We start from the raw sequence: 18974 nt of genomic DNA, 5'->3' as shown, positions 1-18974 counted from the left end.
CCCATCTATTTATATTGCAATGGTTTTTAACTGGAATGATAAGTAATAACTGGGACTTCAGCAACACAGAGTCATCAGGACACCTAAGTAGTCTATTTTGCGTGATATGCCTCCATAGCCTTTCTCTTGGTCGCTTAGCACCTTATCATTTACTGTAATTTTCTCTGTGCTTTTTAAAGACATATTGAGGTTTCTCCCTTGTAGCATGGCAATTTGATATCATGCATCTCTAACGTACCGACCGTGACCCAGTAGATGAAAGAAATCCTTATGTTTAAATAATTAATAAAGGTCTAGACTAATTGTTTGGCATTCCCTGCTATAGGCTGCATGAATTAGACTGCCTGAATAGGAGATTACATCAACTTTTTTTGCTTGACAGCAATGTTGCCTCTTTGTCTTTATAGATTAAAAGATCTCATAAAGGCTGTATGTTTCCATTTGGGCTCCTAATTTTGTTGTAAAGTAAAGTTTGTAAAATTTCTTGATTTATTACTATTATTGTTTTGTTTCAGACTCTCTGGCTTGTCTGAAAGTGTGTGAGTGTGTGCCCATGTATTAATCTCCTTTATTGATTGAAGTCCTAATTAATGTATAAAGCAGCCAATAAGGATTAGTTGAACAAACAGCTTAAAAGAAAACACAACAAAGAGCCTCTTGTTATTGCTAAATGGTGAGTTTTTGTTATTTGTACATTGTCTACAGTTGGAAGGAAAACATATTTAATTTTTAATTTTACTCATATGTGCACAGCTGGCAGTGATCGTGTATGCTCATTCCACTTCTTCGCTTGTGTTTTCCAAATTGCTTCAGGGACTCGATCTACAAATCATCTGGTGACAACACCACTTAGATACAGTATATCTGAGGTGGCTCTGTTTGTCCTGTCCTCATGTCACTGGCTGATCCTCTGCTGCTCGGGGATGATTCTCAATACAGAGAAACAGATCAGCCTTGTGGTCTTTGTCACAGCAACAGACATGCCGTACAGGTGGCAATAGCTGCCATATTTCTAGACATCAGACAGATATGCTGAGTTTTATTTAACAGCTGCTGATGTGGTACACTTCTCCTAATTTGTACATCTTAATAATGCACACTGCAAACTCATTACTGTTCCTCTGTATTAAAGGGTTCGCCACATAATTCAAATAATCCCCGGGCTGTGGTGCTCACAGAAACTGTATCACTCTGCAGAAGAAAAATTCCATCTATGATTTCTGAAAAGAGACATTCTGCCGAGGCTTTCAAATGATTTTTTTGATGCTTGCCACAAGGCAAGTGCCATCTGGTTCCATTATATCCAAGTGAAAGCAGACATCTCTACAGCTGATAACCACAAAACTTGGCAACTCGTGCCTGGACAGCCCATATGGAAAAGAAATAGTAAAAACATATATGATTTACTCATGAAAGTGGCCACTTTCTCATTACTTTCATATATTTTTTTAGTAAGTATACAAAACATACAAGTTTCATTATATAATTTTTCAAGGGATCTTATATGTGTTTTCACATATAAGATCCATATGCTTTTCATACAAGTTTCATACAAGACAGATAAAAACTTTATAAGATTTATATATATCTTTTCCATATGGGAGTGCATAAATAGCACTGCAGGCCAGAGAAACATAAAAATAAAATAAAAATAATAATGGTAATTTAGTTTGGGGGTGAACTGTTAAAACTAGGTCTTGACTCTCTGCCAGCAGTCGTTACAGCTTTTAGGCTCATCTGTATGTGTGCACTCTGGTGTGTCTGACAGACTGTTTGAATCAAGATTTCGGTGTAAAAATGGACTTTAGTGCCCCAGATGTCCCAAATGTTATTTGTTACAGTGTGAAAATGTGTTATTTTGTATGAAGCTTGTTAATTCCTCATTTAGTTGCAGAGAACTTCAGGCAGAAATACATGCTAATCCCTGTTTAAACAGGATTAGTGTTTCTCCAAGTCTGATAATGGGAATGTTGCAAGTGGCATCCTTAATTTGGATCCAATGGGAATCTGCAGTGGCTGTCATTTTTAAAAGCCTGTGAAATGCAAAATCCACAACAACCTGTTTGAGTTTAGCCAACAAATAATGTTTAATATATATGATAATTTAGTCTGACATGTTAATCTTGCATTATGTTTTTATCATCCAGCCGATGATGCTGGACCAGCTGTTCATGTTAAAGCACAAACTCCTGTGCAAAGCCGGGAGCTTGAACCTGTGCAACAGATTCTCTTGGAGTTAATATGGAAAAAACCCCAAAAACATCAGAGACCCTTTCACAACATTATTCCAAGCACATAGTGATAGAAATCATCAGTAAATTACAAGGTCTGCAAATACATAACGGTGGTGTGATCACAATTTTGTTGTTACTCCGAGGCGGTGAGATGGATATTTTATAGCAGCAAAAGCAGAGCGACATGTACGCAGAGATTCGATTTAAGTTGTTAAGTTTATAGAAGTGAAAGAAAAGTCGTCTGAAACACTAAAACATAAATTTCAGACGCTTACAGCAGTGTACCCCCCTATCCCCATGCTCACAATGAAGCATCAGCCTCACCTGGCACAGTGCTGCACTGATCATCCACCTCATGTTTACAGATTTTAAATAATCGCTTTCTTTTTCATTGTTTTGTCAATACTTCAGAGGTTTGTGTGTAATTTGTTGTGATTTGGAAACTAAATTAAAAATAAAAAGACTACCACGTTTGAAAGCTCATAATCGAAACGTGTGTGTGTGTGTGTGTGTGTGTGTGTGTGTGTGTCTGTCTGTCTGTCTTCTGGCTGATGCTGAAATCTGTGATTTAAAAAAAATTTTTTTTTAAACTTAGTAAAATGTTATTTGATTAATGTGGCACATTACAACGAGACAAGAAGCTTGCTGACATAATTTCTCTAGTAAATACACTGCTACTAATTCTGGGTCAGTTGGTCGGTCACTCTTTTTGTCTGCTCTTATTATCCACGTCTTCATTTTCTCTCCCTCTGCGTGGAAATCCGTGTTCAACAACAGGAAAGAGACCTTTTTAATATAGTCACGATCGTAGTGCAGAATCTCAGAGCAGTTAACAAAAGCATCACAACGAAACAGCCTTTAAGGTGTGTGTGTTTGTGTCTGTGCACGCCTGTGTGTATGCATGTGTGCCTCTCTGTGTGGGTACAGTGTTTGCTGAAGGAAAATGTGGGATCACTGAAAAATCTCATTTAGTGTTTGCTTTGTTTTGCCCCCAGGCTCTGAGTCATGTAGGACCACAGTTGAGGTTCGGGGAAATTAAACCAGAAAGATCTGTTGTTAGACACTTTGAAAAAAAAAATGGATTCATTTTGTTCTTCTCAAATAACAAATCCAAACAAATTTGCAGTGTTCTGAAACAGTGGGCATGTGTAAGTACGTGTATATTGATCTGCTTGTCTGAATGCCTGAAAAGTGAAGCAAATCCACTTTCTCTATTGGCCAGGAGAGGGTGAATCACCTGGCTTTGAAAAAGAAGTCCAGATTTATAGAAATGTATAGAAGAAGGGAAAACATCCCCTTCTAACTTGGTTTATGACCTCAGTGAACACTTCCCTCACGAGTTTATGGTCTCAGTTGGGAGTTTCAGTTCCTGTTACAGGAAATAGACAATAAAGCAAGCTTTGATGGAGGGCTGCCTTGTAATTGATAAGTCATAAGGTGTTAGCCTGCCTTGTCCCTGGTTTTTCCATTAGAGCCCACTCTTGCTTGTCAAGTCTGGTTTCAAAATGATGGGAACATCTAAAATGCCAAATCCAAGGCTTCAAAATGACGTTTTTATATACAGTCTGTCATAAAATTGTACAATATTTCTGTTTCTGCGCTGCCAGAAATCAAAATATTGCAAACTAACAAGAAAATATATTTCAGTTCAGGATTTCATCAACAGTCTGTCCTTAGTTTTCACTTGAAGCTGCTGCAGATCCCCCCCCCCCCCCCCCACCCCCACAATATCTTAATCTACTGCAAAAAGCCCCTCAAGAATAGTTTTTGACAGTAGCGTGAAATATCTGCAGTCAGCACCTCTGAAAATTGAAGGGAAATTGATTTGCGCCTGCATGAGTGGGGTGCTGTTTTGGGATGATGGATATCAGCTTGGTTCAATATGGCAAAGGGAAAAATTATAGAACAACAGATGAGAGAATTACCTGACTCACCAACAGAGGCTCTGTAGCGGTATGGATCATGTTTTGTGGAAATTGCCTTTCTTTCCCCGAGATACTTTGGAAACCACTAACGCTGAACAAGAAGGCCACTTGACAACAACTAGATCGGAGACTTTGGCAGAATGATTCAGGCCTGAGTGATGAGTATCCTTGCCTACGCAGCCAGTCTGAGTCACTGCAGACGCACACAGCGCTGTGCCCGGTTGTGTCCTTCTGCAACTGTTCTGCTGTGCCAGTAACGTGTACGCACAGTTAACGGTGCCTACTGATTTTTACCGGAATCCACACGTCTTTTCATTTCCCTCGCCCCTTGTGAGCAAACAGACAACAATAACACCATTATATCTGTGCATATATATTCCCGGCTCATTTCTGTAAGCGTGAAGCTAATTGTTGGTAATTTGCATTTTAAATATCTAACTTAATGCAGATTTGCCTCAAGAGAAAAATTAAGCATGTATGTATTTTTTCATAACAAGGGGATCACTACAACTGCAATCCTGTTCCAACAGAGCTGAATAGATGGGAGTGTCTGATCCATTATAGCTCCTGGTGGTATTTCCCTATTGTGGGGGCTGAATTACAGTACACTGTAGGTCCTTTTATTATTTCCTTGTACAGCGAGCTGAACTCCTCGTGTCCATGTTTCGCTTGTGTCAAATTTTCTTCCAGTTCTCAATCAGTTTCCCCTTGAAGTAGCTTGCAGAGCATGCAGCATACCAAGAGCTTATCATATCCTCAAGTCATATTGTAGTGGAGAGAGTGGACCCCAAAAGTAGACTCAGATGATGGAAGTGATTAACAGAAAACAACTCTCCAATAACCAGCGAACATAGGAACAATGTTTATAAAGCCAAACCAGGGAAACTGGGAGATATTTGAGGAGGAGTCCTACAGATGATAAAAAAAACAATTGATAGTCCAAAGTCAAAAACGCAAGGTCAGACCCAGGACCATGATATCTTATGTTTCTGGGTCAGGACGTCCATTAAATCATGTCAGAAAAAGTTTTTATTTGCAAACTTAAAGAGTGGAAAGCATGGAGGTCTGGATGTTAGCGCTGTTGACTCACAGCAAGAAGGTCCGAGGTTTGAATCCACCATTTGCCTGAGGCATTTCGCCCTCATTGCTAGGTGACAGCTTTTATATTGCTCCCATACACAGGCTGCTGCATTACTCTGTCTGTGTGCAGGCTTTAAGAGCTCCTCCCATTACCTTTTTACCCCACCCACTCAATGCTCAAGCTTTAACCGACATTGAATAACCCCACTGCTGAGACTGCTCCTTGGTGTATGCACTAACATATGCCAACAACACGACACTGACCTATAATGCACGGAAACATTTTCGCTCAGATGGACCCACTGGCAGGCACAACATGTGAGCTGATGCAAATGGATGTATAGACACACGCACATGTATGTATAGGGTACACGTGAGCATATTTCCACATAAAAACAGAATTAGCCTCTTTTTTCTGCAATAATGGGCATCGGTACGTTTTCCAATTGAGCTCCACAGTAGTAGACAATATTAGAAAGAAAAAATGAATTATTAATTTGTGTTAGAGCTGCAGCCTTAAGGACACTACATAACAGTAACATGGAGATCTGTGGTCACACATGTTGGTTGGTTTGTTCCTTTTCTGGGACAAAAGTAGTAGAAGTTACAAATATTACTGTTTATTTCATAAAGGGTTTAATAAGGCTGTGGTTTAAGATATTAGTTCTCCAGTGGAGTAGTTTTTCACTCATTTTCAGTCTCGTCCTCCTACCTGACCATTTTCCTTTTTTTAAATGTTAAACAACACGACACTGACCTATAAAAAGGGAACCTAATTCATGGGGTGAACCATCTGTGGTTTGGGGCTGCATTTCAGCCAGTGGTGTTGGGGATCTTGTCAAAATTGATGGACTTACAATGCAGAAAAGTATCACCTGGAAGGCACATTGATCCCAAACACGCTGCCCTGCAGTGAAAGCATACTTGGATAGAAAAACACACAAAGGATTACGATCGGTCATGAATTGACCTCCTCAGAACCTCAGCAATATTGAACCAGTGTGGGGTCATCTGGTCAGAGATCAGAAAAAAAGGCAGAAAAATCCAAAGACGAGCTTTGAATGTCCTGCAGGAGGCCTGGAGAACTATTCCTGAAGACTGTTTAAACAAAAGACAAGAGAGGTTGTGTAAGAGAGCTTAAGCTCAGGTGATAAACGAAGACTTTTAAGCTTGTTATACTCTATTTCTACTGTATGTTTGCACATGTTTCAATGTCCCATTTTTCTAATCTAAAGAAATGAGATTGGCTCAAGATTTCTGCACACAGCTGAACAAACTTGTGTTCAGTTAGTCCCATAAAAGTGTGACATTTTCCTTCATTTATTGATCTGGTTCAGGAAAGTTTCATCTTTAAAATGAAGTCTTTTAATCTATCATTGCTCTCTTTGTGACAAGGAACCAGTTAAAATAGGCAACACAGTAAGTCCACACTGCGTGGTAATTATTTAAAGCGGTTTCTATTTAATCTCCACTGACATAATTAGCGCATATTAGTACTTTGCTTGCTTGTAAATGTGCATGTCACACACAAAGTTTATATAGTATCATACATCTTCATTTACTCTTCCTACTTGTATTTATTTATTCATATTTCAGTGTAGAAAAAAATAACTAACAGGACTTGGCCCAGTTACTCTTCATGGTGAAGCTAAGTCGGCAAAGATGAATCGAGGAGTTGGACAGATGGCGAGAACGCAAGAAAAAAACGATTCAGTTCCAGCTGTGACAAAAACAAAACAAAGGAGCACATACAGTACAGTATCTATCCCTATGTTCTGTTTTTTACATTTTCTACTTTGGCTTCACCGTTGAACATGTGATCGATAGTGACGCATGCAGTCAGAAGAAACGTGTAGCGAGTTAATGTTTAAAAGATGGTGGCACGTAAGTGGGAGGTGAAAGGAAAGTGAGAGGACAGCAACGATGTTGGTTTGTGTCAGAGGAGGAGGACTCATGGCAACAATGTGATTATACAGTATGCTTTTAAATGACTCACAACGCTGCATATTTTTAGTTTACATAGTTCAAACCGATCTTTTTCTCTACTGGCAAAACACTTTATTTATATATATGCATGTTTCTGTAATTACTTTGCTTCATCTAAATGTGTTTTAAATAAAATGTCTTATTTTTTGTTCTAATTTAATCTAGAATTAAATAACTGAGTAACAGAGAGGTGGAAACAAGGTCTGATCAATTTACTACATGGGACACAGCGGTGTCACCGCACCCCTGTATGTCTGTATGGGGGTGTGTTCTCTCTGGTGCTCAGACTTCAGAGACAGGCATTTTAGGTTAACTGGTGATTCTAACTTGACTTTACAGTACTGCACAAAGTCTTGAGGTACCCCTTGTTTCATTATATTTTCTTTCCAGGGTTTTAAGACTTTTCAAAAGTGGTATTGAGCAATAGTTTTTTCCTTTTGGCATTGGCTGCTTTTTCATTCATTTTCAGTCCATTCTTTATACCTGACATTTTCAGAGGTTTATTGTTGTTTGTTAAGACACTTCCCAATGATCTCTGAGAGATCTTAGAGATGAACCAGTCTACACAAAACAACCAACTTTGCAAATAAACTATTATAATTCTTGCATCTTGAGGCACTTTGTTACTAGTGCTCTATGACAAAAACACAATGTATTTCCATTTTGTTGAATTTTGTTGAAGTTTGATTTCCTAACACTTAGCAAATCAACTTGCACACAACTTGGCATATCTCAGCACAGTATGCAATTTCTCCCATAGGGTTGGCGGATATATTGACTATCAATTGTTTTTACAAGGGCGATTTATTTATTTGCCCATGAGAAAGTTTGCTAATAATGATGGAGCTAATAGAAGCAGTCAACAGAAAAAAAAATAATGGCGCTGTTTTAACAGCACCCTCTTCCATCTGCGAGCAAATGCACCCTCCTCAGAGTGTGCCCAAATGCAGTGATTAATTTACTCAAACTCATAACAGAAAGAAAGAAAGGAAGTAGCCTATGTTCAGAAAATGTTCGGATAGTGGACACATACATGCCCATGCAAGGTAGTCATGTTTGAGCACAAGTGGCACACCGCTTCGGTTGCATCCTTGGGTTTACATCTTTCATCCAGTTTAAAGCCAAAGAAATCCCAAATTGACAACATTATTTCTTTGGGGGCAATTAGTTCATCCATATCTGGATCAGTCCGTGCATGATTACATTGCTCTGCCCATCATTTATTGGACTTAAGATTGTTGGTTGGAAAGTTTTTACATATCGCCCAACCCTAGTCTCCCATGGAAATTTGAAAAAAATCAGGCAAAGACCTGACACGGGACGTGAGAAATACATTAGGCCCTCAAGATCTCCACCTACTGTTCACTGAAGCCTCATCAGAAATGGTCTCAGTGGCTGCCAAGAAACGATTCTTAATCAGGGAAACAGGGAGAAAAAGTTGATGTACACCAAATTACAGAAGATTTTTGTTCAAATTAATGAAAGTATGTATGAAGGAGCCATCTACAGCCTGGTGGAGGCTCTGTCATCGACTGGGGCTGCTAATCAGCCAGTGGTGTTGGAGATCTTTTCAAATTTTGTGTAATTTGGACACAGAAAACCAGTATGATATCCACATCCCGTCTAAAAAGCATCTGATTGGAAACAGCTTCATTCTTCACTATGACAATTATCGCAAACACACCACTAATGATGTGAAAGCATACCTGGATAGAAAAACACACAGTGGAACCCTATCAGTCATGGATTGGCCTCCCCAGAGTCCAGACCTCAGTGTCATTGAAGCAGAGTGGGATCATCTTGACTGAGGGCGGAACAAAAGGCAGCCAACAACCAAAGACGAGCTTTGAATGTCCTTCAAACGCTTGGAGAACTACTCCTGAAGACAAGAATAATGGAATAAATAAAGAATAAAGGTGGTCATATCAAATATTACACTGTATTTTCATATATGTTTCTCACATTTTAGTAAATCACTGCACCTTTCCCCCCATTTTTCTAAAAATATATAAGCAAGAGTGACTCAAGACATTTGCACAATACTGTAGGTGTGAGTTGGTTTGTCTCTCACTGTGTTTATCCCTGTGAGAGACTGGTGTCTTGGCCAGGGTATAGCCTAGCTTTTTTCCGTAACCCTGAACTGGACAAGCTGTAAAAAAAATGTACGAATGGAGATGAATGTGAAGGTCAGGGCATGTGTGAGAATATGTGGAAAATGACATGCAAAGGAGTTGATCTGAGTGCTGCAATATCTACAGATACAAGTACAAGAAACTAAAGCACTTAAACAGGGATGTCTCCATTAAGTGATGCCACAGACAAACAACGTATGCTGCCAGAATTAGTGTGATTACTGTAACATTGTAACCTACTTTATCCGGAGCTCAGGTGGCCTTTAGGCATGCATCCAGTGCCTCGTCGTCGTCCCCCCTCTCTCTCTGACACTCTCTTCCTGTGTCTCTTTCTCACAGACTGTTTTACACTCGATGGAGAAGTGTGTCAGCCAGTCTCTTGTGGCTCATTACTGTTTCTGCATATCACGAGAAGCAATTTGATTTTAATTTGCAATAAGGTTGCAAATGTGAAACTAATCTATTTAAAAGATCCATCCACAATATCATCAAACCAATGGTAGACCTGAAATTATTTTGTTAGACATCATCTAATAACAAGAGCAGATAGGCTGCCTCGTGATGCACTTTTTAAAATCAGTTGTACCTCAAAATAAAGTGTACAGTGTTTATTGATTTGGGTTTTAAAAGTGTTTCATGCACATGAATAAATAAAGAGAAAAAGGTGCAAACATTTCAACTAATATGAATTCGTAAAGTTTTAATAGGAAAGTATGAATTCGTTTTAAAGTGCTTTCCACCTGTTTTCAATATTTTTCACCAGTGGGAATCTTCCTGTAAGTACCAGCGGCTCAGAAAGGCAGTAGTTGCACCTTTGCTGAAGGATATCGGTGTTTTCACTGTAAATAAAAGTCCACATATACGCAGGCATATGTTGAACTGAAGAGCCAGATGTTCACAGTTATTTTCACACCGTGTATTTCAACACCAAAACTAGCTGGTTAGGTTTAGGAAGCGAAGTTAACTGGCATAGAGATTTTATATGCGCCTCTTCTCATAGACGTCTCCTACATCATCTGGGCAGCTTTCTGTTTGTCATTATGACAAATGATAACTGCCTACTCCACCCGCTGCAGCAGGGCATATTTATCGGTCGTTTACTTTCAAATTCAGGGAAATTTCCTGTCTGCCAGCTTTTATCTGCTATTTCGTCTAAAATAAATGAGTCCAGTCGTAGTAATAAATACAACCTGACTGGTGACAAACTTAGACACTGCCTCAGTCAACAGACATCTTAGTCATTATTATCATGACGGGATTAAAGCACAAGCAACACTGACACTAAAGTCTTTTGTCACATTTAGAGCATTCCCAATGCTTCCGGGCCAATTACACTCCGCTGTCTAGTAAAAACAAACTAATGTTAAAAATGCAGAGTTGAAGTACAACCTATTTTTTCTTTCTTTTTTCCCGATTGCAGATCCTTTCACTACTATACTGGGAGAGGTAATCAGTGACAGATCTGTGATGAGGACTGCTGGCTTGCAGGAGAGAAACAGAGAGAGGCTGTTTTTGGCAGAAGAAGAGAGAGGATAATATTGCCTATAGTGCCGGGGGTATTAGAGAAAGTCATTACTGTCCATCATCAGGCAAATGAAGACATGTTTAAGCGGAGATGAATAGGCTCATTGTTGGGAAGGCTTGATAGATCTGTTGGGAAAAGTGACTGTGGGGGGGCAGGTTTCATATTTCAATAAATATTTGATGGGAAAGGATGGCTGTATTGGTTTGCATTAGCATGTGCGTGTTTGGTGGTGGTGGCGGCTTGGTTATTTACGTCTGGCTGTAAATGGTTTCATAACTATGAAGAACCATTTGAAAGAAGCTTTTGACGTGGGGGAAATCACTTTCTTACTTCATCTATGGAGCATAGAGAGCAATCGTATTTTCTTCCTCTTTCAAACCTCCTCTCTGTCTCATCTAATATCATCATCACCGTCATTCCTTTATCCATCATGTAATTAAAGCCTCAGAAAGCTGAATGAGAGGACATATTGTGTCAGCTCACCAGGCCGCCTGACCTGATCTGAGAAGTTATGTGTTTTACTGGAGAAAAACAAAAATTCTACAAAACATGCAGATTATTTTTTTTGTGGTTATTTTATATTCCCTGAGGTAAATTCAAGTAAGTTTGCAGCTTTGCTGTTATTTAGGAAAGTCAAAGTTTTATTCTGGAAACCTACTCTTTGTTTTAGGACGTTCAAATCATTTTGCACAATAGCTAGTGTACATGCAGTAGGGTGTTTATCTCATATCTCAGAACCAACCTATAGGATGTACTGGAGGCAGGAGTTTTGTCACGGGTATAATGGTAAATGTTATAGTAGAGATTTGTTAAGAGTCAAGTAGAAACGGATCATCTATCCATTCATTATTTTCCACTTATCCCAAGTCGAGTCACAGTGGCAGCCACATGTCCTTTCCCTCAGCCACATTTTCTAGATCCTCCTGCAGGATCCTGTAGGCTTTATTCTTTTGGTCATTGCCCAGATTAACGTTCGGACATAGATGAACTGGTACAGAAGCTTTCCCTTCAGTTCAGTTGTCTCTTAACCACAACAGTCTGGTACACTGCCCGCAATACTGCTGACACTGCACCAACTGGTCCACCCCACACTACACCTTCCCGTTAATCTTGTTGTGACAGCCTCTGCTCTTGAATCCAGAAGTATTTCACCGAGAACAATGGCCTCAGACTTGGAGGTGTTGACTGTCACCCCAACTGTTCCACAATTAAAACTGGAGACAAGGCTGTCTGGCTGTCGGTCATTGCGTGACTTATATGGTTTGTTTTGTAGTTCAGAGTTTTGTAGTTTTGAGTTTTCTTTAGAGTTTTTCAGGTCAGACTATCAGACATTATATACTGCAGTGTTTTAGGATGGCTCCACATTACAAACATAGCCCATCATCATTACATTTGCTGCACAAATGCTCTGTCTAAATGAATTGGTGGCTTCTTTATTAGTCATCATGGAGGGCAGTTTTTTGCTTTGCTAGTTCTTTGTTGGTAGATGTATGCTCTGTTTTGGCTCAGACAAAGCTTTTCTCTTTAGACCTTAAATAGAGTGCACCTGCATTATCATCGCTCATGGTCGTGGCCAGGAAACAGAGGCATCATCATTAATCGTCAGCAGGGGCATCCACTGACTGACTCAGCACCTCTAGTTTCTATGATCTAAATTCATATATTGCCCTGAATAAAGGCCTTACTTTTGGGTTTTTTTGAATTTTCTTCTTTTTTTCTATAACTGGAAGCTACACATTTCTATACATTTTCTAAATTGCTTTCCTGTTCTGGGTCACTGGGAGGGCTAAAGCCTGAGTCTGTGAAGATCAGGTGAAAGACTGCAAAATGCAGCTTCCAGTCATTTACAGAAAAAGTTCTGGTCATATTTACAGTACATACGCGTACTTAAATACGGTTTTCTGACCATAGTATTAAGAAACTTCAGTGGATGAACTTTGGCTTTGTATGGAAATCATAAACAGGTAAAAGGCGAAGAAGCAGATTCTAACCATATTTCACTATTAAAGGATAATAAAAGTGTAGTAATACAATAAAAACATAATTTATAATAACTTTTTGTTGCTGTTTACAGAGTAAAAGTAGCTCCTGTTACGTGTTGTTCAAGAGCACCTTGTTCTTAATGTCCTTTCTGGATATTTTACAGGTGTCAGAGGATTTGATGCATCATCTAAAACAGATTTTTATGCCTGATTTAGTATTCTGATACAAGGGTCTCATTGGTAATGAAAAACTTAAGTAGTTTTGACAGGTGGGCCAAAATGAAAGATGCTGACAGCTGTGAATAATGCACTGCCCAATCCATAAAAATCTGCAAACCTGATGCTGTAGTGAGGCCATGATGTGTTTTAATGTAAACTTGGTTGGATTAAATTTTTTGTTTTTATTTTTTTTACATAAACTTTCAATGAATAAATAGATAAAATGTTACATTTAGATAAAATCCACTTTATCAGCACTTTTAAGTTCTTGTATGTTATCTGTATGGACTTGCAGTACAGGTGGTCAGAGACTTCAGTAGGAAAGATAAAAGGGATTAAGGAAGTTTTCGATATTTTCATTGTCCTGTGTGTGTGTGTGTGTGTGTGTGTGTGTGTCCTGCTTTAGGGGTTTAAAGAGTTGTGCATGCTTTCATCACAACTTTTATACAGAGCAAACAGCAGCATGATGAACAGTGGTTCCTTTTTTGGGCTTTCAACTTTTCAGGCTGCAGAACGAACGATAAGAAGTTTTTATATAAAAATGATGACGTAGATTACAATTCCAGGTCAATTATATACTATCCTCTAAAACTACAGTGCTGTAGCAAGTACAAAAGTGCAAGCACAACATATTGTAACAGCTTCCCCCAGGAAAATCATTCACGTGTGTGTTGCCTACAGGCTGATGAATTGGAGCGGCTGTTTTATCCCTGCACCTGCTTAAACCCCAGAAGTCAGTATTAAAAGTGTGCTATGAGTATGTGTGTTGGTTGGTGTGCATTTGCATTATTATGTCCAATGGTGACTTTATCTTGATCACACACTAATCCATGGGGACACCGTGGGGTGAGAAATCTAGGTCCCCGGTGAATATTCAACTTGTATATCTGGATATGGAGGACAACAGTTTGGTTGATTAAGGAATTTAACAGAGGGCAGCTTATGTTCATGACTACCATCACTGCAACTAATTTACTTTAATCTTCTTCACATATTTTACCAATCAGATTTGTCAGCTGGGCACAAACACAGCTCCAAAAAATGTAGATAATGTTGGTAGGTGCCCACTAGATGTTTAGGGTGGAATCATTAGTTCCCATATCAGCCCTAGAAATGTGCAACTTTTACATTTACTCATCTTTGTGCTGTCCCTAAAAGAATAATTAATGCAGAGATTATTGTTATTAATATTTAGTTTTTATGTGTATTTATTCAGTCCAGTGGTTTTTTTAATGCTAAACAGAGCAAATGTCTTGAGATACTCTGCACACTGTTATCAGCGTGTCTTTGATTTGGTGGGTTAATAAGGTTGCAGGCAGCATGCTGATTTGTGCCATAAGAGGACGGTCTTATTACTTTTATACTAAGGGGATGCAAAACATACTCTGCAAGATGTATGTTAATGACATCACTAATGAGGCTATTAGAGCTCATCAATAGTAAACACACACACAGTTTTGACACCTTTACGATCTTTCTTTAACCTTTCATGTGTGCAAATAATCCTCACTGCTAGATGCATCTTGTTTGCACCGGTGTAGTTTTCTATTACTCTGCCAACCTGCTTTAACCCGTGTCTCTCTCTTCATCACATTGTTATTAATAACCGTGTGATTTTCTCCTCCCTGCGGATGGAAACATAATATCAAAGGGCAGCTAACCATTTTAATCAGCTTCATCATCATCTCCACCTCCTATACATCCATGCAGGTTGTATAGGAGGATTACCTGGAGACCTGGATGAGTGAAATTCATTTTAACTTTTCACAGAGAAATCAGGAAGAGAAGCGTACTGTCAAACTGTCATGTGATTATGTCAAGCAAAGCCAAATTCAGAGTCTTGTAAAAAAAAAGACCAGCTTGTTAGTCTCCAGACTGTCAGTCTGCTCGACGTTTTGCTGCATACACAGGTTAATATCAACTACAGGTGAAAATGCCTGTAAGCAGACACTGTTGAAGGTAAAGTTTGTAATCGGTCAGATTAACAAATGAGTCTCGTCTTTAAAATATTATCCACATCACCAAACATGATGCAGATCATGTTTGGTGATGTGTTCATTCCGCCGAGGTGTTTGTATTTTATCGAGACCTGACACATTTTTTTTTTCCTATTTATGCAGGAACCTTGGAAAGTCCGGACTCAGAGTATCTTGCTTAGGACTGGGTGAGTAGACTTCACTCTGCTTCACTGCCCCGCTTCTCCACATCGTCCCAAACTCAGAAAGATCAGTGAATTGAGCGATTAGGTTTGACCTTTTTTCTCATAAACTAACAAACACTACTGTTGCAAACATGCACATACTAGACCAAATCACTGAGTGTCTAATCAGGTCATAGAGATGCTGTTCTGTGTAGGCTGATGGTAAAATTTCCTTACTTTGCTCTTAGGTTCAATGTAGTCCCACACAAAACCAGTGGCCTGCATTCCTATTTCTGTCACCATGTAGAGCTCTTAAAACAACAGAAGAACCTTTTTTTTTAGGTATACACAAAAATATAACAAAATGTTTTCTACATCTTTTATCGGTTGAACTCCGAGGTGGACTCCTGTTACTGAAACACAGAGTTGGCTAAATAAAAAGCAACAGCAGCCTGGAGTATATAACCCCTAAGTCATAAGACAAACAGTATAGCTATAGTTTTACCAGTGGAGAGAAACTGTGTGTAGGCCTGCAAGATAAATGGACACAACTGTGACATAAGCATAACTGTAAAAGAGAACAAATACAGAAGCTGAATTAACCTAAAAATTGAACGCTTGGTAAGAAAACGGTGAGTTTGCTGCTTTGATTTATGGCTTGACTTCCATTGATTGGAAGGATTTTGATTCGTGGCCCACTCTTCCAATTTATTTTTGATGCTTTGATAAATACTGTAGTGGTTTAAACATTCAACTAATGAAGATTTCCAGTTCAATCCTGGGAAGAGACACAAATCCATTTGGGGGTTATGTGAGGAAAGGCATCCAGCGTAAAAGTCTTCCAGATCACATGGAGCTGCTCGCTGTGGAAAAGAAGAGAGCAACTCAACTATCATCTAATATAATATTAGTGTTAATGTGGAGTTTTTTTTCATTTCTTACAAGAAAAATATATACTCTAGTTTATTTGCTAAACATTTGTCCAGCTTGAATGCCAACCCACGTATTTAAACACATAATATATTTAATTTCAGTCCAGCTTTTGAAGTTATAGAGAAACTAGAGATCATTACCAACTCAGATTCACAGAAGCTAAAATATTTATTATTTTTTCCTGTCCAATTTTTTTGTGGAAGTCCTCTGATATTGCACACACTGATCCAATCGTAGTCGCTGCACTCTACCATCCTTTATAAATAAGTCATGTATATTCTCATGAGTCCTTCTCCACCACCAGTTAGAAAGGGAAACTTGGGTTTGTTTAATTAAAGCTAAGGGCCGTGCAAATAAAACTACATATAATGATGAAATGCCTTAATCATCTTTAGTGTACCTATCAGAAACATTTTTGCAGAGGTGAATATAAATTGATGGCATGTGCAACAGGAAAATAGTTTGTAACAGTTTGACAATAGTTAAGGAGTACTGGTGGCTCTTACTCTTAAGGTGGTCAAGCAGCGACCATCAACAAAATCATATCAAAACTCACAGTGTGTTTTCTAGAGTAGTAGTAGATACAAGGTGTGATCGAAAAGTTCTGGGATCAGGTGCATCAAAATCGATCTGTACCTGATTTAAGTTTGGCCGATCTCCCAGTAAAGGTCATGATCACGAGCAAGCCTAGCTTTCAGCAGGGCTGCTATTTTCAGCTCATCTGGCTGAAGGAGTGATGACCTCAAGGGTTGCTACTCCTTTAGTCCCGGTCAGATTTTATTGAAACTTGCACACAATGTTCTTCTAATGGTTTTTCATCTATACTGTGCTCAGATCAAGGTCACATTTTTCATTTTGCAGTCAATAATTTGTGAATTGTGGTGGATTCAGGGCCAGATGAGCTCCTACATCATTAATGTTCCGGTTAGATTGCTTCCTGTCCCATTCTGACCACCACTGTGCACTCAAAGCTACAGCAGAGAGCAAACACCTGGCCTGAATTACTCTTGGACATTCATGTCTGGTGATGAAGGCTGCATCTTCATCTGTGAGTGAGCAGCTTTTTTAGCATTTTAAACACACTTTGTAGTCGCGGTTAAACAGAGTTTTCTTTACCTGCGTTCGTTATGTTTTTGTCACACTGATGTTGTTCCTTAACTATTTGTCAGTTGTCCCGACTTCTCATGTTCATAAGAAGTGCTGCCGATCTCAGAGACGTCAAGTCGACCCAATTTGCTTTCTTGATTCCATTTTCCAGCTGTACCTTCACAGCCTAAACTGCACGTCTAGTTCAAGACACTGGCTAATTTTAGCCTTACGATACATGCACCACTTGTGATGCTTGATTGACATGAAACAACACTGAATGAAACAGTTTCCAGGTTATTTGAGACGATTCCACTCAAAATGTGCTGTGGTTATTTTTACTTCACTTGGATATTTCCCGATAGAGAGCGCAGGAGGAAAGTTTCTCTGTGCTCGTGTCTCGGGTTAATATAGATCCATAAGGCATTAATTTTTCTCATGGACTTTTTTCTCTCCTTTCACCCGAGCTGGTTGAGGCAGACTGCCACCCACCCAGAGTGTGAGGTCTCTGCTTATTACATTTTTTTCTCCCAAACACTTTCTTAAAGGGATCATTAGATTTTAACTAAAGCAATCAAGATGTAATTGAAGACTTTCTGTTTTAATTCAAGGGCTTTAACAAAAGTGTTGCATTAACTGTTTAAGAATTACAGTTAATGCAATAGCAGAAATTCATCAAAGCAGAATTCATCAGTCAGAATCTGATGTTTAAAACAAGCATTAGGTATTCAACTGTTGTAGGTTTAGCTGCTGAGGTTTATCATGTGATGCCACGTGCCCATTAGTCAAGAATGTGGCCAATATGGTGGTTTTTGTCTGTCACTGGATAAAATCTGTCGCAAAGAAGGTTGCTGCATCAAAAACCTCTTAGATCTTGCTTTGGTTGCAGGAAATTGTCATAGTTGTCTGTAGTTTCTCATGTATCTGTAAATACCCACTAATTTTTAGCCCAGCGGTAGTAAAATTTGAGAAAGTTCATTGCAAAGTGGAAGTGGGATAGGTTCACCTTCAGAGTAAAAGTTGCACGTTTGAAACATGTTGGATGAGGCGCTTAGGCACAGCTGTTAAATTTTTTTGCTTTTTCTACTTTGCATTGTCTGTTTCACAGTTTCGCTACATCTCTGAGAGTAGCTGGAGGGTGATTAATTTGGTGGCTGCGACATGCTAGCTACCAATGCAATCACGTGGAGGATTTTGTCAGTCGGCTGGGGAATACTCTTTTTCCCCTGGTGTCAAGTGGTTTCCAGATGGTCACAGACGACTCTCTAGGCTTGTGGAACTGGAGCCTCATTCACTTGATCCTACATTGTCGCCATGGTTGTCGTACATTCAAAATGGCGGCTGAGTTAACGTGGCTAGTGGTCACGTGTCTGCAAAACCTCAAACCTTTTGTTGGGTGACAAAAATGACTGCAAAGGCTAAATCAGACATGTAAGTTTTTGAAGCATCATTAAAAAGTATCTCATGCCATTCATACTGTATATTAAGAGGTGTTTATGTGTAGTATACTATGTATATACTATACAAACATGCACCACCTTTAATTTTAAGGTGACACAGCTTGCTGAATGGATTTCTTAATAAATATGCAGCTGACCGAAAATTATTTTCCAGGGACGCCTTTGCGTGCAATGCAGAACTTTTACTTGTGTGGCTGTAAGGTTTGGCTCCTCCTCAGGACGATGCTGAGGGCTGCTGCCTCAGGTGGTTCATGGAAGATTGAGATGTCTGA

General features: G+C 39.1%; 1 protein-coding gene across 3 annotated transcripts in view; it reads left to right on the top strand.

Annotated features, from left to right (window-relative positions):
* The window catches only part of kcnab1a (potassium voltage-gated channel subfamily A regulatory beta subunit 1a), a 122910-nt gene that overhangs the window by 75684 nt on the left and 28252 nt on the right, over positions 1-18974 (top strand). For all 3 annotated transcript variants that reach the window (XM_005720559.2, XM_005720557.1, XM_005720558.1), the window contains exon 2: positions 15204-15247. In XM_005720559.2, the coding sequence (XP_005720616.1) occupies positions 15204-15247 (44 nt within the window). The remainder of the gene's footprint in view (positions 1-15203; positions 15248-18974) is intronic.

This window comes from Pundamilia nyererei, unplaced genomic scaffold, assembly GCF_000239375.1.
Source record: "Pundamilia nyererei isolate P.nyererei 1_Seehausen unplaced genomic scaffold, PunNye1.0 scaffold00003, whole genome shotgun sequence".
In the NCBI taxonomy this organism is placed as follows: domain Eukaryota; kingdom Metazoa; phylum Chordata; class Actinopteri; order Cichliformes; family Cichlidae; genus Pundamilia; species Pundamilia nyererei.
Note: the sequence above shows the minus strand (reverse complement) of the source record. Positions and strands in the feature narration are given on the sequence as shown.